At 43.8% G+C, this 23,549-nt stretch overlaps 1 protein-coding gene across 2 annotated transcripts; it reads left to right on the top strand.

The window, feature by feature from the left end:
- The first annotated feature begins 490 nt into the window (after nt 1–490).
- Nucleotides 491–22,642, top strand: LOC132765743 (zinc finger and SCAN domain-containing protein 31-like). Of its 2 annotated transcripts, none has more exons than XM_067465284.1 (7): nt 491–731; nt 12,591–13,443; nt 14,014–14,122; nt 14,666–14,721; nt 17,352–17,469; nt 19,116–19,214; nt 20,798–22,642. In XM_067465284.1, the coding sequence occupies exons 2-7, from the start codon at nt 12,760–12,762 to the stop codon at nt 21,646–21,648; spliced, it is 1,917 nt and encodes a 638-aa protein (XP_067321385.1). In that variant the 5' UTR covers nt 491–731; nt 12,591–12,759; the 3' UTR covers nt 21,649–22,642. The 2 variants fall into 2 exon arrangements, with proteins under 2 accessions (XP_067321385.1, XP_060616000.2); XM_060760017.2 differs by lacking the exon at nt 491–731 and adding an exon at nt 4,814–4,931.
- The last annotated feature ends 907 nt before the right edge of the window (nt 22,643–23,549 follow it).

Here is a 23,549-nt window from a genome sequence, read left to right as displayed (position 1 = left end):
TAATAATAATAATAATAATAATAATAATAATAGGGTTGTTGTAGGTTTTTTGGGCTGTATGGCCATGGTCTAGAGGCATTCTCTCCTGACGTTTCGCCTGCATCTATGGCAAGCTTCTGAGGATGCTTGCCATAGATGCAGGCGAAACGTCAGGAGAGAATGCCTCTAGACCATGACCATACAGCCCGAAAAAACCTACCACAACCCAGTGATTCCGGCCATGAAAGCCTTCAACAATACATAATAATTGTTCATATTTTTACCTGCTTTCCCCCATGGATTGAGACAATGACAACAACATCAACACATTAAAATACAACATGTAACATCACTTCGAAAGAATATATGAGAACACATGGCTGGATGGCCATCTGTCGGGAGTGCTTTGATTGTGCCTTGGCTGGTTGGACTGCATAGCCTGCAAACTTAATTGGCAAACAGTCGTTTTAGTTTTGTAATAATAATAATATGGTTCATTCCTAAATATACCAATGTCATGGTTTGAACTAATTCAAGCTTCCAAACTTGACTGTGCACTTTGAAACAGCAGCTCAATGCAGTTAAAGGGTTAACACCATGGAGAGGAATTTCCTAGAAGGGAGAAGCAATAGTGAACAAGCACTGCTGCAGGAAGCAAGAGGAGGCTTATTTCCTTTTAGGGGCAGAGCTTGGTGGATTTGAATAATCCCAAAGGGAACATGGTCGCAATGAAGTCCAGACCAACACTTCCGGTAATGAATTGAACAATCTTCCACTAAATATAGAGATCTCAAATTCTTTTTGGAAATATCATTTTTGTTGTGCTCATTCCCTTGGTAACTTTGCTTGCAATTTTTCCTTTGGATGCCTAAATACTCAAATGCAGTGGGAGAAATTTGAAATCCTGAAAGATAAATATAATGGATGGGCAAAAAAACTCATTTTTGGGGATCTTTTAACAAAAATTGAGAGGCGTTGGAGGTAAATGAAGTTTGGGAAACACAGTTTGAAGATCCATTATCTAAAGTGCTTGTTTGGGATTTTGGATGTCTTTATTGTTTTTTCCCTGAAACTTTGCATATACAAATAAAATTATTGTTATTATTATTGTTATTATTATGTGATGTACAAGAAGAGTAGTACACAGCAAACACTATGCTGGCTTTTGGACACTTCCCAAGTGTCTAGGACTATGTCATGTATCAGCGAATAATGTGTGCAGATCTGAGTAGGTTGGCATTTTGTGGCTGACAGGTGGTGGTTTTGTCAGCTCGGATTGTTTTTAAGTGCAGGCCAAGGTCTTTAGGCACTGCACCCAGTGTGCCGATCACCACTGGGACCACCTTTGCTGGATTGTGCCAGAGTCTTTGCAGTTTTATCTTTAAATCCTTATCTCAGGGGTCCTTAAACTTTTTAAACAGAGGACCAGGTCACAGTCTATCAAACTGTTGGAGGGCCGGATTATAATTAGAAAAAAAACATAATTTGAATTCCTATGCACACTGCACATATCTTATTTATAGTGCAAAACCACTGAAAAACAATACAATAATTAAAATGAACAATTTAAACAAATACATACTTATTAGTATTTCAATGGGAAGTGTGGGCCTGCTTTTGGCTGATGAGATAGGATTGTTGTTGTTGTGTGTTTTCGAGTCGTTCCAGACATAGGCTGACCCGGGTGAATGCCCTTGGAGGGCTGTATCTGGCCCCCAGGCCTTAGTTTGAGGACCCCTGCCTTATCTTATGTCAGCTTTTCCAGTTGCTTCTCGTCAATTCTACTATCACCTGGTATTATTATTATTATTACTACTACTACTACTAGCTGTCCCCTGCCACATGTTGCTGTGGCCCACATGGGGGTTCTGTGTGGGCGGTTTGACCCAATTCTATTGTTGGTGGGGTTCAGAATGCTCTTTGATTGTAGGTGAACTATAAATCCCAGCTACGACAACTCCCAAATGTCAAGGTTCTATTTCCCCCAAATTCCACCAGTGTTGACATTTGGGCATATTGAGTATTTGTGTAGAGTTTGGTCCAGATCCATCATTGTTTGAGTCCACAGGCATCTCTGGATACAGGTGAACTACAACTCCAAAACCAAAGGACAGTGCCCACCAAACCCTTCCAGTATTTTCTGTTGGTCATGGGAGAACTGTGTCCCAAGTTTGGTTCAATTCCATCGTTGGTGGGTTTCAGAATGTTCTTTGATTGTAGGTGAACTATAAATCCCAGCAACTACAACTCCGAAATGACAAAATCAATTTTTTTGAGTGAAGGACATACATTGGGTTGTTTGGTGTCTTGTGTCCAAATTTGGTGTCAATTCGTCCAGTGGTTTTTTGAGTTCTGTTAATCCCACAAACGAACATTACATTTTTATTTATATAGATTACTATTGATATGGGTGTTTCGTCTATGTTGTATTCTGTGAGGAAAAGCAGGTAATAAATAAAATATGCATTATTGTTATTATTCATAAAATCTCTCGGATATGGGACCAAAGTCTAAATATGAAATTAATTTATGTTTCTTATACACCTTATAGCCAGAAAGTAATCTTATACACTGTGTTGTTGAAGGCTTTCATGGCTGGAATCACTGGGTTGCTGTGAGTTTTCCGGGCTCTATGGCCATGTTGCAGAAGCATTCTTTCCTGACGTTTCGCCCACATCTATGGCAGGCATCCTCACAACCTCTGAGGATGCCTGCAATAGATATAAGTGAAACGGCAGGAGAGAATGGTTCTGGAACATAGCCATACAGCTGGGAAAACTCAAAGCAACCCAGTATTAGGTCTGTCTTTAATAGTAACTCTCAAGCATCCAGAAATTGCATGTACCTGGCATTTACCAATCCCATTGGGTGCCGGTTAACTGAGAGTCTACTGTAATGATGTTCTGCTAGCCATACAGTATCGTCTGTGTATTTTCAACTGGTGGTCATCCTCCGATTTTCAACCCTCCTCCTCCTGAATCTAATCCTGCCTTATTATGCCTTTTTATTACACTTGGTAATAAAAAAGAAATGTACAGATATAGGATTGGAGACACGTTGGAAACACTCCATGTGAATGGGATCTAGAAGAGTTTAGTTGACTCCAAGCTGAACACAAGCCAAGAGTGTGATGCAGCAGCTAAAAAAGCCAATATGATTTTAGGCTGCATCAATAGAAATTTATTTATTATTTATTTCATACACTTTTACCTTGCCAAGGGTGGACTCAGGGCGGCCTCACATAAGCACCATACAATGCTCTCATCATACAAATAGTCAACAAATACATTAAAACAATAGATTAGTCACACCAGTTAAAATCAAAACCAAGTCTGGGGTTAATTCAGTGTCGCAGTATCTAAGTCTTCTTTCCAATGTAGTGTCTAGACCAGGCATCGGCAAACTTCCTAACTTGGGGGCCGCATGCTAGCACTCCTTGCTAGGAGGATTGGCTGCCCACTGATGAAAGGAAGAAAGAAGGAAAGAGAGAAGGAAGGGAGGACGAAAGAGAGGAAGGGAAGGATGGAAGAAGAAAAAGGGAGAGAGGGAAGAAAGAGGGGAGGAAGAAAAGTCAAAAGGGTGGAAGGGAAGGATGGAAGGAGAAAGGGAGGTAAGGAAGGAAAGACAAAAGGGAAGGGAGGTATGGCCATCTGTCGGGAGAGCTTTGACGGTGCAATCCTTTAAGGCAGGATGGGGTTGGACTGGGTGGCCTTTGGAAGTTTCTAGGAGCCTATGGTTTGATGAAAGGAGTGAACAGAATTAACAGAAGCTTGCCTCTGGGGTGGCCAGATCAGGTTTAGCTTTGACAGAGGCAAAGTATGGCCATCTGTTGGGAATACTTTGGAAGTGTCATCCTTTATGGCAGGATGGAGTTGAACTGGATGGGCTTTGGAAGTCTCTAGGATCCTGTGATTCAATGAAAGGAGTGAACAGAATGAACAGAAGCTTGTATCTGGGGCAGCCAGATAAGGTTTGGCTTTGACAGAATCAAGGTACAGCCATCTGTCGGGAGTGCTTTGATGGTGTCATCCTTTATGGCAGGATGGAGTTGGACCGGGAGGACTTTGGAATTCTCTGGGATGCTATGGTTTGATGAAAGGAGTGAAGAGAAGCTTGTATCTGGGGCAGCCAGATCAGGTTGGGTTTGACAGAATCAAGGTATGGCCATCTGTCAGGAGTTCTTTGATAGTGTCATCCTTTATGGCAGGATGGGGTTGGTCTGGATGGCCTTTGGGAGTCTCTGGGATGCTATGATTTCATGAAAGGAGTGAACAGAAACTTGTGTCTGGGGCATCCAGATCAATTTTGGCTTTGATAGAGTCAAAGTATGGCCATCTGCTGGGAGTGCTTTGATGGTGTCATCCTTTATGACAGGATGGGGTTGTACTGGAAGTCTCTAGGATGCTATGGTTTGATGAAAGGAGTGAACAGAAGCTTGTAACTGGGACATCCAGATCAAGTTTGGCTTTGACAGAATCAAGGCATGGCCATCTGTCAGGGGTGATTTAATGGTATCATCCTTTATGGCAGGATGGGGTTGGATTGGAAGTCTCTAGGATGCTATGGTTTGATGAAAGGAGTTAACAGAAAACTTGTATCAGGGGCAGCCAGATCAGGTTTGGCTTTGACAGAATCAAGGTATGGCCATCTGTCGGGAGTGCTTTGATGGTGTCATCCTTTATGGCAGGATGGGGTTGGGCTGGATGACCTCTGGGGGTCTCTTCCAGCTCTAGGAATCAAGGAGCAGGAGGAAACCTCTGTGTTTGCAATACAACCTGCCTGGTGGAGCTACTGGAGAGAGGGCAGGAAGGAGTTAACCAGGAATGAGCTGGAGGAGGAGGAGGAAGTCCTGGGAAATTTGAGCAGGACCTGGAAGTGGTGCAACTGCCAAGCTCTCTTTCCTGCTTGGCTGGGAGGCTCTGCTTGCCTTTGAATGGCTGCAAGAGAGAGAGGTGAGCTTAAAGGGACAGATCCGGAGAGGAAAAGGGGGAAACCACACATGGATTCCCAACACCATGCACACAGCAATGGGGAAAGCAGCAAGGCAAGGGCATGGCTGATTGGGAAAGTTGGAAAGAGATTTGCTGGAGTTTCCAGCAAATTACCCAATCAGCAAGCAAGCCATGTCACATTCTCCAAATATTGCTTTCCCCAATGAGTTGTGAGAGCTAGTTTGCCACCTAAAACAGGCATGGGTAAACTTTGGCCCTCCAGGTGTTTTGGACTACAACTCCCACAATTCCTAACAGCCTGCTGGCTGTTAGGAATTGTGGGAGTTGTAGTCCAAAACACCTGGAGGGCCAAAGTTTGCCCATGTCTGCTCTAGAAGCCACTTTATTAGGGTGAGAAGTGTTTGCTCTTTGTTATGTTGGGCTGGCTCTCTACACTGAGGAATTTATGCAGTTTGATACCACTTTAACCACCCTGGCTCAAGGCCGAATGGTGGAAAGAGTGATTGGAATGGTGTCTGATGCCTTTATAAACTAGCAAAAAGGGCCATCATGAGGCTGGGCTGTCAACTAGTATTATAATGTTGGGACTCCTGGATGGGCATTGCAGTTTTCCAAGGTCTACCGCCTTCTCAGCCACTTCCTAACTACAAATCCTGGATTTCCCTAGCATTTAAAAGTGGAGTCAAGCCAGGTTATTTCTATAGTGTTCATGAAGCCTTCTTTGGAGGCTTTTAAACAGAGGCTGGATGGCCATCTGTCGGGAGTGCTTTGAAGGCGGTTTTCCTGCTTCTTGGCAGAATGAGGTTGGACTGGATGGCCCATGAGGTCTCTTCCAACTCTAGGATTCTATGTGGAGTCAAAACATATTGATTCTAGAATGTAGATGCAACCTGAGGCTCCTCTTTTGAAGGCTTTTAAGCAAAGGCTGGATAGCCATCTGTTGGGAGTGCTTTGAAGGCGATTTTCCTGCTTTTGGCAGAATGAGGTTGGACTGGATGGCCCATGAGGTCTCTTCCAACTCTAGGATTCTATGTGGACTCAAGCCATGTTGATTCTAGAGTGTAGATGCAACCTGAGGCTCCTCTTTTGGAGGCTTTTAAGCAGAGGCTGGATGGCCATCTGTCGGGAGTGCTTTGAAGGCGATATTTCTGCTTCTTGGCAGAATGAGGTTGGACTGGATAGCCCATGAGGTCTCTTCCAACTCTAGGATTCTATGTGGTCAAGCCATGTTGATTCTATAGTGTAAATGCAACCTGAGGCTCTTCTTTTGGAGGCTTTTAAGCAGAGGCTGGATGGTCATCTGTCAGGAGTGCTTTGAAGGCGATTTTCCCACTGCTTGGCAGAATGGGGTTGGACTGGATGGCCCATGAGTTCTGTTCCAGCTCTATGATGCTATAAGAGAGTGCCAAAAAGTCTTCCTTTCCCCATGCAAAATGGTTTAATAGAAACTGCAAACGAAAGAATACAAAAGTAGTGATATTTTAATCAGCCATTTGGAGGTAACGAACTAACTTTATTTGGATGCCATCCTGAGATCCTGTGATATAGGGAGGATATTTTAAAAAAAAGATATTTGAGTAAAGTAACCTAACTGAGCTCCCGGTGGTGCAGCGGATTCAACCGCTGAGCTGCTGAACTTGATGACCGAAATGTCAGCGGTTCGAATCTAGGGAGCGGAGTGAGCTCCCACTGTTAGCCACAGCTTCTGCCAACCTAGCAGTTTGAAAACATGCAGATGTGAGTAGATCAATAGGCAGAAAGGTAACAGCGCTCCATGCGGTCATGCTGGCCACATGACCTTGGAGGTGTCTACGGACAACGCCGGCTCTTCGGCTTAGAAATGGAGATGAGCACCAACCCCCAGAGTTGGACATGACTGGACTTAATGTCTAACTTTACATTTAATCTAACAAAACATGATGGGATATGTGAACTAAATTTATTTATCGTGTCAGGAGCTAATTGAAAATAGGAAAACCGCAAACAAAGTTACAAACTTGGCATTATATTAAATGTCCTTTGACTAGAAGCTGGCCACTTGTGAGTGCCTCTGGTGTTGCTATAAGAAGACCCTCCATTGTGCATGTGGCAGGGCTCAGGTTGCATTGCAGCAGGTGGTCTGTGGTTTCTGTATTGCAGCAGGTGGTCTGTGGCTTCCCAGAATAAGGACTCCCAAGCAATATGTCCCAAATGCACTTTACGAGAGATTTAGTACTGTCTGCACGCCCACCTATCTTTAAAATATCCAACCTATTTCCCTGGAGATGCCCAGCAATTTAAAATTTTCTTACATTTGGCCGGTTTTTAATTGCGTCGTGTCACTATCATATTGTTTTGCTTTTTTATGAGTTATTTATTGTTGTATTGTTGTTGTTATGTTTTATGATGTATTTGGGCTCGGCCTCTTGTAAGCCGCACCGAGTCCTGCGGGAGATGGTAGCGGGGTATAAATAAAGGTTTATTATTGCTCTTCTCCACGCCCGCATGTCATGGACTCCACTTGGTGGCCCCATTTCTTAAGGTTGGCTCTGCATCTTGTGGTGCCAGAGCGCAGTCTGTTCAGCGCCTTCCAAGTCTCCCAGTCTTCTGTGTGCACAGGAGGAAGTCTCTCATTTGGTATCAGCCATGGTTTGAGGTTCCGGGTTTTCTCCTGCCAAGGCAGCCACCTCTCCACAAAAGTCAACATTGACACTGAAATACAACACCGCCTGAGCACTGTGAGTGCAGCATTTAGCCTCGGCCACTGATTAGTGTTCTGCGAGTGCAACAATCAGTCTCTGCCACTGATTGGTGTTCTGGGTTTTAGCCTGCCACAGCAGCCACCTCTCCATAAAAGTCAGCATTGACACTGAAATACAACACTGCCTGAGCTCTGTGAGTGCAGCATTTTTCCAAATGAAGCAGAGAGTGTTTGAGGACTGGGACATCCGTAGGGAGACCAAGGTGCTTGTTGATAAAGCTATTGTCCTCCCAACCCTGCTATACGCCTGCAAAACGTTGACTGTCTACAGACATCACACTCAACTTCTGGAACGATTCCATCAGTGTTACCTCCAAAAAATCCTGCAAATCTCTTGGAAAGACAGGCAGACAAATGTTAGTGTTCTGGAAGTAGCAAAGACCACCAGCATTGAAGCGATGCTCCTATGCCATCAACTCTGCTGGACTGGCCATGTTGTCCAAATGCCCGATTATTATCTCCCAAAGCAGTTACTATACTCTGAACTCAAGAATGGGAAACATAATGTTATTGGACAGGAAAAGAGATTTAAAGATAGGCTTAAAGCCAACTGTGGCATAGTCACCGAGAACTGCGAAGCCCTGGCCCTTGGACACTCTAGCTGGAGGTCAGCTGTGACCAACAGTGCTGCAGAATTCGAAGAGGCACGAATGGAAGGCAAAACTGAGAAACGTGCCAAGAGGAAGGTGCGTCAAGCAACCCTGACTGGGACCGTCTTCCACCTGGAAACTGATGTCCTCACTGCAGGAGAACATGTGGATCAAGAATAGACTCCACAGCCACCTATGGACCCACAGCCAGGTAACTACACTAGGAGGACCATCATCCCTGGACAATGAGTGGTTGCCTAAGTAAGTGGGACTCTTGCTTTCTGAGGTGTTCCTGCAAGTATCTCTGTCAATCTTAGGAAACTCTTGATTTAAGGCATTGGCTTGCTGGCTGATATCCGAACAGAGGATGGGCCGGCGATGTCACTGCCTTGGTCCTTGCATTACAGGCTGTTCCTTCCCGACGAATGTCGGGTGGTGCAATACCGGCTAAAGAGTATAATTTCTCCAGTGGTGTAGGGCGTAGACATCCTGTGATAATGCGGCATGGCTCATTAAGAGCCACAGCCACTGTTTTAATGTGGTGAGATGTTTTCCATACTGGGCATGCGCATTCCGCAGCAGAGTAGCCAAGCCTGTGGAGCAGGCTTGTTGTCTGCTGCCCTGGAATCTAGGACTCGGAGCAATGGGTTCCAATGGCAGGAAAGGAGATTCCACCTGAACATTTGGGAAGAATTTCCTGAGAGTACGAGCTGCTCAACAGTGGAACTCCCTTGTTTCGAGTTTGGTGGAAGCTCCTTCCGTGAAGGCTTTTAAGCAGAGACTGGATGGCCATCTGTCAGCTGTGCTTTGATTGTTCTTTTCCTGCATGGCAGGGGGTTGGACTAGATGGCCCATGTGGTCTCTTTTGTGATTTGCTGCTTGCTTTTTGGCATATAATGTTTTCCATTTTTGTTGGAAACTGCCCAGAGTCTTCTTGGGGAGGTAGGGCGGGTTACAAATAATAATAATAATAATAATAATAATAATAATAATAATTGTTGTTGTTGAAAAAGAACAAGATGAGTCCACAGCAAACAAGATCACTCTGCTGGTTGCTGTATTGGATCACACGTCGGACACTTCCCCAGTGTCTAGGACTATGTGATGTATCCGCAAATAATGCATGCAGATCCCAGTAGGGTGGCCTTTTGCAGCTGGCAGATTATAATTTTCTCAGTGCTGATTGTGTTTAAGTGCAGGCCAAGGTCTTTAGGCACTGCACCCAGTGTGCCGATCACCATTGGGACCCCCTTGACTGGCTTGTGCAGTTCAATCTTTAAATTTTCGTATCGTGTCAGCTTTTCCAGTTGTTTCTCTTGCTGTCACCTGGGATTGCAACATCGACAATGCATACTTGGCTTTTTAACTATTATTATTATTGTTATTGTTATTATTATTCCGGGAGCCCACGGTAGCGCAATGCGTTAAACCCCTTTTTTCCATGTCAGGAGAGACTTCAGAAACTGCAAGTCGCTTCTGTTGTGAAAAGATTACCCATCTACAAGGACGAATGTTTGATGTTTTTACCATCCTTGTGGGAGGCTTCTCTCATGTCTCCGCATGGAGAGCTGGAGCTGACAGAGGGAGCTCATCTGCGCTCGCCCTAGATTTGAACCCCCAACCTGTCGGTCTTCAGTCCTACCAGCACAAGGGTTTAACCCATTGTGCCACCGGGGGCTCCACTTCTGTAATAATAATAGCTATATTATATCATATCTATAATAATAATAATAATAATAATAATAATAATAATAATAATATTTATAAGCCTATAATATCTCTAGGTCTGTAATAATAATATCCATACATCTATAATAATATCTGTATGTCAATAATATCTACACATCTGTAATTATAATAATACCTCTACAATAATAATAATAATAATAATAATAATAATAATAATAATACTTATATGCCTATAATAATAATGGCCAAGGCCATATAGCTCGAAAAAACCTACAACAACCCAGTGATTCCGGCCATGAAAGCCTACAACAATACATATAATAATAATATTTAACCCATTGTGCCACTGGGGGCTCCTGTTAAACCCTTGTGTTGGCAGGACTGCTGACCGACAGGTCAGCGGTTCGAATCTGGAGAGAGCGGGTTGAGCTCCCTCTGTCAGCTCCAGCTCCCTATGCGGGGACGTGAGAGAAAAATTTCCAGAAGGATGGTAAAAACATCAAAAACATCCGGGCGTCCCCTGTGCAACATCCATGCAGACGTCTGTTCTCTCGAGTGTGGAGAAAAGCAAACCACTGACCACCTGCTGCAATGCAACCTGAGCCCTGCCACATGCACAATGGAGGCCCTTCTTATAGCAACATCAGAGGAACTCCAAGTGGCCAGATACTGGTCAAATAAAGCTGAATCTCTTTGCTGCTGATGCAATGATTATTACAAATCAACCGTTAATTATGATAAAAGATACGATAAAAAAACTGGAAGAGTTTAAGAATATATCAGGATTATTTGTTAACATTAAAAAGTCAGAGATACTATGTCTTCACACCCCACCAAAAGAACAATTGGAGATTAGGAAAATATCAGGATTAAAATTAGGATCAAAGAAGCTAAAATATTTAGGAGTTTGGATATATAGAAATCCAAAGAGTATAGTTAAGGGGAATTACAAACAAAAATGGAAAATAATAGAGAAACTACTTAAGAACTGGGAAGGGAAAACATTAACAAGAGTGGACAGAATAAGGGCATTGAAACTGTTCATAATACCGAAATCATTATACTCATTCCAAACCTTACCAAACACAGTAGAGAGGAAGGCGTTAAAAACATGGGATAGAAGAATAAAAATATGGGCATTTGGAGGGGAAAGATCCAGAATAAGGGACAAATGGTTGAATGCAAAAGAGGAAGAGGGAGTCTGGGGGATCCCAAGTTTGGAAGTTTATCACGATGCATTTCAAATCTAAAGATTGCTGAAAATACAGTATACGGAAAAAATGGGTAAATGATCTGTAATTCTATGAAATACTAGCCGTCCCCTGCCACACGTTGCTGTGGCCCACATGTGGGTTCTGTGTGGGAGGTTTGGCCCAATTCTATCGTTGGTAGGGTTCAGAATGCTCTTTGATTGTAGGTGAACTATAAATCCCAGTAACTTCAACTCCCAAATGTCAAGGCCAATTTCCCTCAAACTCCATCTGTGTTCATATTTGGTTGTATTGAGTGCTTGTGCTAAGTTTGGTCCAGATCCATCATTGTTTGAGTCCACAGTGCTCTCTGGATGAAGGTGAACTACAAACTCAAACTACAAACTACAAATTACAAACTCAAACTACAAACTCCCAAACTCAAGGTCAATGCCCACCAAACCCTTCCAGTATTTTCTGTTGGTCATGGGAGTTCTGTATGCCAAGTTTGGTCCAATTCTATCATTGGTGGGGTAAAGAATGCTCTTTGATTGTAGGTGAACTATAACTCCCAGCAACTACAACTCCCAAATGACAAAATCATATTTTTTTGTGTGATGGTCACTCCTTGTGTTGTGAGACGTTTTGTTGCCAAATTTGGTGTGATTTCGTTCATTGGTTCTTTTGTTTTAAAGGCACTCATTATGCACAGAGCATTTTTATATATATAGAAGATGGAGAAGATAATAAATAATATTAAAGGAAAAGAAATAATATTTAGGGAATGGAAGAGGAGAGAGGAAATAGAACTTAAGGAGCCCTTTAAAAGAACAGCAAAAGTGTGGAAAGAAAGGAAGAAGAGGTTAAATCCAGGCAATGAGAATAAGATGGCAACTATATGGCAAATGAATAATAATAATGATGAAATTATAGGCAGAACATTGAGATTAATTGAAAGTAGAGGGAAAAGGTTAATAGCGGATCTATATACAGAGGATGGAAACCCTGTAGAACAAAAAGAAATTCAGAATTGGATAGGGTCCCCTGTGCAAAATCCTTGCAGACATCAGTTCTCTTGAGTGTGGAGAGGAGCAAACCACTGACCACCTGCTGCAATGCAACCTGAGCCCTGCTACATGCACAATGGAGGCCTTTCTTGCGACAACACCAGAGGCACTCCAAGTGGCCAGATACTGGTCGAAGGACGTTTAATCAACTACCAAGCTTGCAAACTTTGTGTTTTGTCTGTCTGTTTGTTTGTTTGTTTGTTTTGTTAAAAAAGTAATACAACTGTCGGGTTGCTCCTGACACGATAAATAAATAAATCAGTTCTCTCACACCAGAAGTGACTTGCAGTTTCTCAAGTCGCTCCTGACACACACAAAAAATATTATTCCAACTCTGTTATTCTATGATTCTGTGATTCTCTCTTTCTTTTTTTCCTCTTTAGGGATCAGCCCTACTTACTGTTCTTGGCGAAAAGGTGAGGCAAGATGATGTAGAGTTGGTCACTTGGAACTGAACGGTTCGTAGCCAAAATTATCCTGTCCTTCGACATCAAGGTGGTCAGACTACAAGTGGGGTGCCGAAATCTCCCTTTCTGAAAAAGATAATTCGTAATGGAGGAGGGTTTGGAAGCTGCAGGGAAGGCTCCGCATGTTGTGAAGGCGAGGTGCTTAAAGGAATTGCCGGGACGAGCAGCACCGCAAAATGGCAAGCATCAGCCCCTCGATGGGTTTCCGCCAACATGGCCAGCCCAATGCCAAGAGTTCCTGAAGGCACAAGATTGCCATTGCTCTGGATCGTCAAAGCCGGGGCCGTGGGACGATGCCAAGGCTTTCCTGGCCTCCTTTGAGCAAGTGGCCGAAGCCTGCCGGTGGCCAAGGAAAGAGTGGGTGGCCCGGCTTTTGCCTGCATTGAGCGGAGAAGCCGAAGAGGTCTTCAGTAACCTGGAAGCGGGAGACAAGGAAGACTATGAGAAAGTGAAGGCTGCCATCTTGCGCAGGGAAGCCAGCGGGATGGAGGCGCTGCGGCGGCACTTCCGGCAGTTCCGCTACCAGGAGGTGGAGGATCCGCGGAGCGTTTATGGGCACCTCCGGGAGCTCTGCCACCAGTGGCTGAAGCCGGAGAGGCACTCCAAGGAGCAGATCCTGGAGCTGCTGATCCTGGAGCAGTTCCTGGCCATCTTACCCCAAGGTGTCCGTAGTCGGATCAAATCATGGGGCGCGGAGAGCGGCACTGAAACAGTGGGAGCGGCGGAGTTCCTGATAGGAGCCCAAGGGGACAAGAATTGGGAATGGCAGGTGAGACAGTGTGTATGTAACTGGTGGAGGGTGGAGTTGGGACTTGGGAGATCTAGGGTACAGCTACACTCTAGGACAGGCATGGGCAAACTTTGGCCCTCCAGGTGTTTTGGACTTCAACTCCGACAATTCCTAACAGCCTATGTGCGTGTGTGTGATTGTGCAGTGGCATGTCTTTGTCCCTGGCAGTTCAAAGACATGGTTTATCAGTTTAACAGCTGAGCTACCTGTGTGCCATTACACGAATTCTTGTGATCATCACTTTTTCAAAGGATTGACTTCTAACAAGGGCATGCCTTTCCTTGACTAGTGGTTTTCAGAAGGTGGTCTCCAGATGTTCATAGAGATTCACATTTGCGAAAAGGAGATGACATCATTTTTCCTTTTCAAAAAAGGTTATGAATGCAATTCCCTCCAAAAAAAGAACAAATGTAGCTTGGCACCACTTTCACTGCTATGGCAAACTGCATGAATTCAACAATGAAGAACATTAGTGCTTTCACCATTGCAATCTACCCTGTTCTGTGTGTTTTTCTATCTCCTAACTATGATGCTCCATGTCTCTTTCAGGTGCCATTGGAAGAAGTGCCTATGAACCCCTCAAAAGTAGAGGGGGCCCTTCAGAGACAACTCTCCGCAGAAACCAAGGAGAAAGTTGATGAGGATCTTCGTCTGATAGGTGAGGATCCATTGACTTATTTATTTATTATTTACTAGCTGTAACTGCCACGCATTGCTGTGGCTAACCTTCCCTCCCTCTTGCTCTTCTTTCTTTCTCTCCTTCCTTTCCTCTCTCTTTCCTTCCTTCCTTCCTTCTTTCCTTCCTTCCTTCTCTCCTCCTCCTCCTCCTTCCCTTCCTTCCCCCGCCCTCTTTTCTTTCCCTTCCTCCCTTTTCTTCCTTCTCTACTTATTCTTGGACTGCAACCCCAGCAGTCCTCCTGATCTAATCTATCTATCTGGAGGATTGCTGGGAATTGCAGTCCAGGAATAGGAGATTGGAAATCTGCAAGGATTGGGATGCTCAAAGAAATCCAAGGAGAAATCCTTTAAAACCCCCCGTTGTTGGATTTCAGTTCCCAAGAGCCATAGTTATGATTGCTGAGGGATGATGGGAGTTACAATCCAGCAACATCCATAAGGCTATATATTGCCCATCCCTGGTGTAGGCAAAAGATATCGACGATGGCCCTTCTTCATCCATATCCTCTTCTCTCCTTCACAGCCAGTGGTTCAGTGCTGCCCCCTGAAGAAGAAATGGCCCAGGCTGGCCTTTTGAAGGTATGTGACGTTGTGTTGGAGTCTTTTCAGGAGGTGCATTTGGAGTCTAAGAGGTGCATTTGATAGATCACAAAATTAAAGGCAATTGAAGTGATGCGGAGACTGAATTTTTGCAAAATGCTGCCTTTTGTCATACTTCTCTATGCAGTTCTACTCTCTGGGGTAGAAATACTCTGTATCTGTAACTTGAAACTGCAGGAAAAGAGCTATGGTTCTACTTTAAATGGCATTGGTTTTATCTCTTTTATCTCACCCAAGTTTTTAATTAGTTTTTAATTAGTTTTTAATTAGTTTCTGATTAGTTTTTCTTTTAATCATTACATGTAGCCCTCCCATTGTCATTGTGTTGGTGCTTATTGTAATTTTATATTGTTATGTATTCACATGTTTTATGTAATTATGATGTTGTTTATTGTTCGCATTTTCAGTTTGCGTTTTCGGTTTTACTTTGTTGTAATTGTTGTTTGGGCTTGGCCTCATGTAAGCCACTCTGAGTCCCCATCGGGGAGATGGTGGCGGGGTATAAATAAAGATTATTATTATTATTATTGTTATTATTATTGGTTGTAAGATGCATAGTAATATCTGTACTACCAAAACAATGCAAAACAAATGCATGGGCCGGGCTAGCACAGCGGGCTAAACCGCCTGTTATAGAAGATCCTGCTGACCAGAAGGTTGGCAGTTCAAGCCATGGTTGGGGTTAGCTCCTGCCGTCAGCCCGGTTTCTGCTTACCTAGCAGTCTGAAAACAATAATGTAAGTAGATAAATAGGTACTGCTTTGGCAAGGAGGTAAAAGGTGCCCTGAAACACATGCCAGCAAAAATCTGACCAGGAAAGGCATCCTTGCCATGACAAATGATACAATAGCACCTCCCCATGGCCAAGTCAAGCACAGCTGGATGCCGGAAATGAAAAGAGGGAAACCTTGCCTCTGTGTATGTACTGTCTGCCTTTGTCAGTTGTATAATGGCATTGAATGTTTGCCATATATGTGCTCTGTAATCTGCTCTGAGTCCCCTCGGGGAGATATATATATATATATATGGAGCTCCCGGTGGCGCACTGGGTTAAACCGCTGAACTGCTGAGCTTGTTGACCAAAAGGTCGCAGGTTTGAATCCGGGGAGTGTCATGAGTTTCTGCTGCCAGCCCCAGCTTCTGCCAACCTAGCAGTTCAAAAACATGCAAATGTGAGTAGATCAATAGGTACCGCTCTGGTGGGAAGGTACCAGCACTCCATGCAGTCATGCTGGCCACATGACCTTGGAGGTGTCTACAGGCAACGCCAGCTCTTTGGTTTAGATATGGAGATGAGTACCAACTCCCAGAGTCAGACATGACTGGACTTAATATCAGGGGACAACTTTTGCCTTTACCTATATATATAAACTATATATATATATATATATATATATATATATATATATAAAATAATCATTATAATACGGATGTGTCTTAGAATCATAATTCTAAGATACATCCCATTTTTAGAGATATTTATATGGGGAGGAAAAGTGCCTCTTAGAACTGGGGAAATGCAGTATTGCCTCGTCTGTCCTGCTTGCTCAACATTTATTTGTTTATTGATTTGCATATTATTTATTTTATGTATATGCCAACCTTCTTTCCCCAAATGGGACCCAAGGCAACTAACTCAATCTACAAAACTGATTAAAACCTAAACAAAAATTATTAAAAACATTCTGAAATTATTTTGAAAGGAGAAATAACAGTATTTCAAATAGAGTTGTGCTACTTTTTTTGGTTTTGATTTTTACAGAGTTGATTATACACAGACTTGATTTTAAAATGTTCTCTCTGAAAAACAACCTTCCTAATGCCGCGACCCCTTAATACAGTTCCTGATGTTGTGGTGACCCCCCCAACCATTAAATTATTTTAGTTGCTACTTCACAGCTGTAATTTTGCTACTGTTTTGAATCGTAATGTAAATGTCTGATATGCAGGATATATTTTCATTCACTGGACCAAATTGGGCAAAAAGACCCAATACACCCAAATTTGAATACTGGTGGGGTTGTGAGGATTTATGTTGTCATTTGGAAGTTGTAGTTTATAGGTCACCTACAATCAAAGAGTATTCTGAACTCCACCAATGATGGAATTGAACCAAACTTGGCCCACAGAACTCCCATGACCAGCAGAAAATACTGGGTTTGGTGGGTATTGACCTTGAGTTTTGGAGTTGTAGTTCACCTACATCCAGAGAGTACTGTGGCCTCAAACAATGATGAATCTGGACCAAACTTGGCACAAACACTCCATATGTCCAAATATGAACACAGATGGAGTTTGGGGAAAACAGACCTTGGCATTTGGGCGTTGTAGTTGCTGAGTTTTATAGTTCACCTACAATCAAAGAACATTCTGAATCCCACCAATGATAGAAATGGACCAAACTTCTCACACAGAATCCCCATGATCAACAGAAAATAGTGTGTTTTCTGATGGTCTTTGGCGACCTCTCTGACACCCCCCCAAACCCCCCCCCCCAAGGTTGAGAAATGCTTCCCATTTCCATAATGGTAGGCACCCCTTCATTTTTACTTGATTAGACTTCAGACTTGTTCTGGTTAATGACAATCTGCTGTGTATGTGTGTTTCAGGGGACTGGGAATCTGAATGATGTCGCAGTGTCCGTGGACAGCACCGAATGGTCAGCGTTAAACCCCAGGCAAGGAACGATGCATTGGGAAGTCATGCCGGAGAACATCAGCTGTTTGGGTAAGTCCTTCCCAATGTGGAGGAGCGAAGACAACTAATTGGTTTCATCATGGGATAATGCCTCTACATTTGAAATTATTATTGTCCCTCCTATCTATGGAACCGATATACAGGCAGTCTTCTGTAGGTTTGTTCTTAAGTTTAATTTGTATGTAAGTCAGAACAGGTACATTTTTTAAAGTATAATTTCATATATATATAGGGAGGAGGGAGTTTGAAGCCATTGTTCCGCATCCTAGTCTCCAGGGCAGCAGAAAAGAAGCTTGTTTTTACTGTACTATTTTAATCTGTAATGATGTTGCACTTTGTGGTTTTGTATATTATTGTATTTGCATATATGCTGGAAACCGACCTGAGTTCCTCGTTTGAGGTGAGAAGGCCAGTATATAAAACGTCTAAATAAATAAATAATTAAATAATTGTTCCCTCCTCCCTAGGACTTCCTCTCACATACTTATACATGGCTATCATGTCTCCTCTCAGCCTTCTCTTCTTCAGGCTAAACATGCCCAGCTCTTTAAGCCGCTCCTCATAGGGCTTGTTCTCCAGCCCCTTGATCATTTGATCATTTTAGTTGCCCTCCTCTGGACACATTCCAGCTTGTCAACATCTCCCTTCGTCTCCCTTCAAAAGGCTGGTTTCCCTTTTTTGAGAGATACAGCTGAGGCATTTTTTGCAGAGTCCACTTTATTTATCATGTCATCAGCAATCATACCATTGTATTACATTTCTAACAGAACAAAACAAACAGATTAAAAAAAACACAGATTTTGCAAACTTGGTAGTTGATTAAATGTCCTTTGACCAGTATCTGGCCACTTGGGAGTGCCTCTGGTGTTGCCGCAAGGAGGTCCTCCATTGTGCATGTGGCGGGGCTCAGGTTGCATTGCAGCAGGTGGTCAGTGGTTTGCTCTTCTCCACACTCGCATGTTGTGGATTCCACTTTGTAGCCCCATTTCTTAAGATTGCCTCTGCATCTCGTGGTGCCAGAGCACAGTCTGTTCAGTGCCTTCCAAGTCGCCCAGTCTTCTGTGTGCCCAGGGGGGAGTATCTCATCTGGTATCACCCATGGATTGAGGTGCTGGGTTTGAGCCTGCCACTTTTGGACACTCGCTTGCTGAGGTGTTCCAGCGAGTGTCTCTGTAGATCTAAGAAAACTATTTCTTGATTTAAGTTGTTGATGTGCTGGCTGATACTCAAACAGGGGGTGAGCTGGAGATGTCACTGCCTTGGTCCTTTCACTATTGGCTGCTACTTCCCGGCGGATGTCAGGTGGTGCAATACTGGCTAAGCAGTGTAATTTCTCCAGAGTCCACTGAAAACGCTGCAGTGTTGTTGCTAACTGATTCATGCCAGTGGGTGTTGTTCAGAAACCTTTTATGTTGCCAGATTATTAGTTACCCCAATTTAAGGCCAGGGCCCACAGTTTAAGAAGAGGGAAACCTTGCCTCTGTCTATGTATTGTCTGTCTTTGTATAATGGCATTGAATGTTTGCCATATATGTATTCTGTAATCTGCTCTGAGTCCTCTCGGGGAGGTAGAGTGAAATATAAATAAAATATATCAATGCTGCAATTAATTAACTGGTTTATAAATGGCAATACGCTGTGTCCCCAAATGTTGTTCTGTGTCTCTCCTTGTTAAGGTGGATTTGTGATTCCCAAACCTGAACCCATGGTCCAAATGGAGCAAGAAGAAATGCTTTTCATCCCTGACACTGAGGCATTTCCGAGTAACATGTCAGGTAAAGTGACCTCAGGGCTTGTTGGGGTGGGGATTGCCAAGGGATCCATCCCAGTCTTAAGGAAATGTTATCACAGGTATGAGCAAACTTGGGCCCTCCAGGTGTTTTGGACTTCAACTCCCACAATTCCTAAAAGCCTCAGGCCCCTTCCTCCCCCCCCCCCCCCCCCCCCACAAAGGAACAATGTCTGGCGTGATAGCAGTACATGTGAAAAAGATCTTGGAGTCCTTGTGGGGAGGAAGGTGAACATGAGCCAGCAATGTCATGCAGTGGCAAAAAAAGCCAATGGGATGTTGTCCTGCATCAATAGGAATCCAGTGCCTAGATCCAGGGAAGTCATGCTCCCCATGCTCTATTCTGCCTTGGTCAGACCACACCTGGAATCACACTGCTTCCAATCCTGGGCACTGCAATTGAAGGGAAATGTTGACTCTAAGTGGGAATGTCTCCAGAGGATGGCAACTCAAAGAATCAAGGGTCTGGAGAACAAGCCCTATGAAGAGTGGCTTGAAAAGCTGGGCAAGTTTAGCTTCCAGAAGAGAAGGCTGAGAGGAGACCTGATGAGGGCCATTGATCAAGAGGTGAGGGGAAGTCATAGGGAGGAGGGAGCAAGCTTGTTTTCTGCTACCCTGGAGACCAGGACATGGAACAAACTACAAAATGGCTTCAAACTACTGGAAAGGAGATTCCACCTGAACATTAGGAAGAACTTCCTGACTGTGAGAGCTGTTCAGCAGTGGAACTCTCTGCCCCAGATTGTGGTGGAGGCTCCTCCTTTGGAGGCTTTTAAGCAGAGGCTGGGTGGCCATCTGTCGAGGGTGCTTTGAATGCGATTTTCCTGCTTCTTGGCAGAAGGGGGTTGGACGGGATGGCCCACGAGGTCTCTTCCAGCACTATGATTCTATGATTCCATGTGAGGTCTAATCAAAGTAAAATAGATCTCGCCAAACCACTGGTATCCTTTTCTTCCAACACCTCTCACGCTTCCACTGCTGTCTCTATTTTTAGGCCTGTTCCTGAGGTTATTTGGGACGCTGATTCAGAAAGTTGCATTGAATGGACCGCATCAGCTCTAGTTTCTTAGATATGGTTATCATGGTTTTCTATGGACGAACAGATGGTGACCTGTAGATGGCATACATTCTGTATCTCAAAAACAAGAGCCAATAAAGGCAAACTGGTGCAATTGTTTGAATCAGTGGATCAGATATACCCAGAATGCCCAGGCTGGCCCCGGGCTGCTTTCTCTCTCTGTGACCATGACATGAAGGGGGGGGGGGGGGGGGGGTTGTGGAAGATGAATGAGAGTACACTACAGATAAGACCATTTGGTCTTGTGGGAAACCAAAATTGTAGAATCACCACTGTGGGAATGGAATGTGCCCAGTAGAGGGGGATGGGATTGGGGACTGATATATACTGGGTTGTTTGGCAGGAAACCTTTAGAACTGTCTTTATAGGCATCGTGGAAAGACAGAATAAACTTGTTTCCAGAGATTGTCCTTTGTGAGCTTGTCTTTCATTCTGTGTTCGTCAGTGTTATCTACTTCTTTGGATCTCATTTTCTCTATTTTCCCTTGTAGATGATGAGGGACTCTTAAACGTTAAGGAGAATTGTCATGAAGAGAGCACAGAGCCTGAGGAAACGTACAGCATGTCACTGGAAATATCCCAAGGCAAGGCTTCTCTGGTTGCTGAGATTCACGAACAAGGCTGCGCCCCTGATGGACAGCGTCAGAAGAAGCCCACAGAGATGTGGGAGGAAGCCACAGAAAGGACCGTAAATCATTCAGCGCTGAAGGACTCCTCGAGGCATACCCGAGCGAGCAGGTTTTGGCACTCCAAAGGTGGGAGATGGTACCGGTGCAAAACAGGAATGGTTACCAATCAGGTCCTACATTCTGGAATGATGCCTTACGATTGCCCCGTGTGTGGGAAACATTTCCAGAGAAAGAGTGACCTTGCCAGACACCAGAAGATCCACGTTCAGCTGAAGATGTATTCGTGCTTCGATTGTGGGGAGAGCTTCGATTGGAGAGAGGAGTTGATCCGGCACCGGGCCAGCCACACGGGAGAGAAGGTGCACAAATGCCGCCAGTGTGGAAAATACTTCAGCCAGAGGGAAAGCCTCATCCGGCACGAGAAGATCCACACCGGGAAGAAGCCCTACGAGTGTCCGGAGTGCGGAAAGACCTTCTGTCGGAGGGATTCCTTGGTCCGGCATCAGAAGATCCATACGGGAGAGAAGCCGTACCCGTGCCGTGAGTGCGGCAAGAGCTTCAATCAGAAAGAGATCCTCCTCCGACACCAGAGGACCCACACGGGAGAGAAGCCATACCAGTGCCACGAGTGCGGGGAGTGCTTCACACAGAAAGCCATACTGCAAAGACACGAAAACATCCATACGGGGCAAAAGAGCGTACCAATACTCTGATGCCAGTGAATGCTTTGCTCCGGTTTTCAAGATATGCTGCCCTTGTGTGCATTGTGTGTGTGTGATATTTTTACAGGTTTTTTAAAATTAAGCCTAAATACAGTCCGCCCTCCACATTTACAAAAGTGGAACCTGCAGATGTGAAAGGCTAACTGTAATTCTGCTACTCTCAAGCAGTCAAGGTGGTGTTTTTATTTATTTATATCTTGCTTTTCTTCTGATTTAGAGGCTCAAGCGGCTAAATCTTTGTTTCCCAGCCCTTTCTGGCTGGTTCTCTTGTTCTCTCCAAGCAAGATAAAGTCCTCCCATTTTTGGTGTCCAGACAAAAAAGAATATCATGATATAAAGCAGGCATGGGCAAACTTTGGCCCTCCGGGTGTTTTGGACCTCAATTCCCACAATTCCTAACAACTGATTGGCTGTTAGGAATTGTGGGAGTTGAAGTTCAAAACACCTGGAGGGCCAAAGTTTGCCCATGCCTGATATAAAGTATGTACATTACCTTCAACATGTTCCCCAAACTTTATTTTACTATTTTGACATTTTGTTTTGCCATAATTACGGAATTGCATTGTCAAAGTGGGTTGCAATTAGCAGCAGCAGAAAGTTGAAACTGTGTAATTTTGCAGTGGAGGTGAATCGAGCAAAGGAGTGCAGAATACAGATTGCAGGAATATGCTTCACCAAAGTGACCTGATATTGCACCTATGTTGAGAAAGTGATGGTTCACATATCGGTGTCTTTTCATTTGCGTGTTGCGATTGCTGCGAGACAACAGTCTGGTGTGATAAATCCCGATGTTTGTCTCATACTCTTGTTTTGTAACCAAACGTGGGCATATGTGGATATTATAATTAATGTTTTATTTTCCCTTGGAAAGTTTAACTGGGCTTTTAAAAACACTTTTCTACATAGCTTTGCACACTTTTTGGAGCTGGGATAAGATAAGGACTCTGTTCCATTTCTTAAAATAAATCAACTCTTTTGTCAAGCATTCTTTGTGTTGATGGTGATTGTTCCTATGACGAAACTGCCTCCTGAATGTCTTAATCTCAAGAAATATTAATACACTAGCATATATAATCAGCATTACCACGTTTGCCTTTTGTTTATGGCTTTCTTTTCTTCTTTTGTTTTCCTCATACATCTACTCCCTCTCTCTACTTTTCTTTCCCTTTTCCCTTGCTTTTCTTTACATCTTTGCCTTTTCTTTCTTTTTATCCTTCCTTCTTTCTTCCCTCACTTTTGTGTCCCTTTTCTTACTTTCTCTTCCCTCTCTCCCATTATACTTTTTCCACTTTTCTTTTCCTCCCTTTTTTCCACTTTTTTCATTCCTTCTGTCCGGAGCTGTAGCTTTCTGGCGAAGAAATTACCTCACAAACAAAGTTGGAAGGCTTTAATTCAAAAGCATGCATTAGGGAATGCAACAAAATTCCAACTGACAGTTTATTTCCCTCACGCCTCACCCTGGCCACTCCCCTGCATTGTTTCCATCGACATGGCAACCCTCTCCCGGACTTCAAATCTACACAGGACTGGTCTAAAGCCTGGTCAAATTTCCTGGCTTCACACAAAACCAGGAAATAAGGTCACGACACCTTCTTTCCCTCATTCATGTCACCAAGTAGCAGCCATCTTCTTCCCTCCCTTTCTTTCCCAGTGACTTCAGAGGGACACTTCACCTAGCAACAGTTTCAACCCCTCAATTATTGTATATACTCTAAGATAAGCCCTTATTTTGGGATGAAAAAGCCTCTCTTGGTTTATAATGGGGTCAAGCACGGCAGCAGAGGCTGGGGGCCATTGCTTGCAATATATGTATATTTCTTTCTCTTCTTCCCTTCCCTTAACAGTGTATTTTGCTTTTCCAAATTCTCCCTTGCTCACTGGAGAGGAAGAGA

Source organism: Anolis sagrei, chromosome 2 (genome assembly GCF_037176765.1).
Source record: "Anolis sagrei isolate rAnoSag1 chromosome 2, rAnoSag1.mat, whole genome shotgun sequence".
NCBI lineage: Eukaryota > Metazoa > Chordata > Lepidosauria > Squamata > Dactyloidae > Anolis > Anolis sagrei.
The sequence above is the reverse complement of the archived record's forward strand: the minus strand, read 5'-3'. Positions and strand labels throughout refer to the sequence as shown.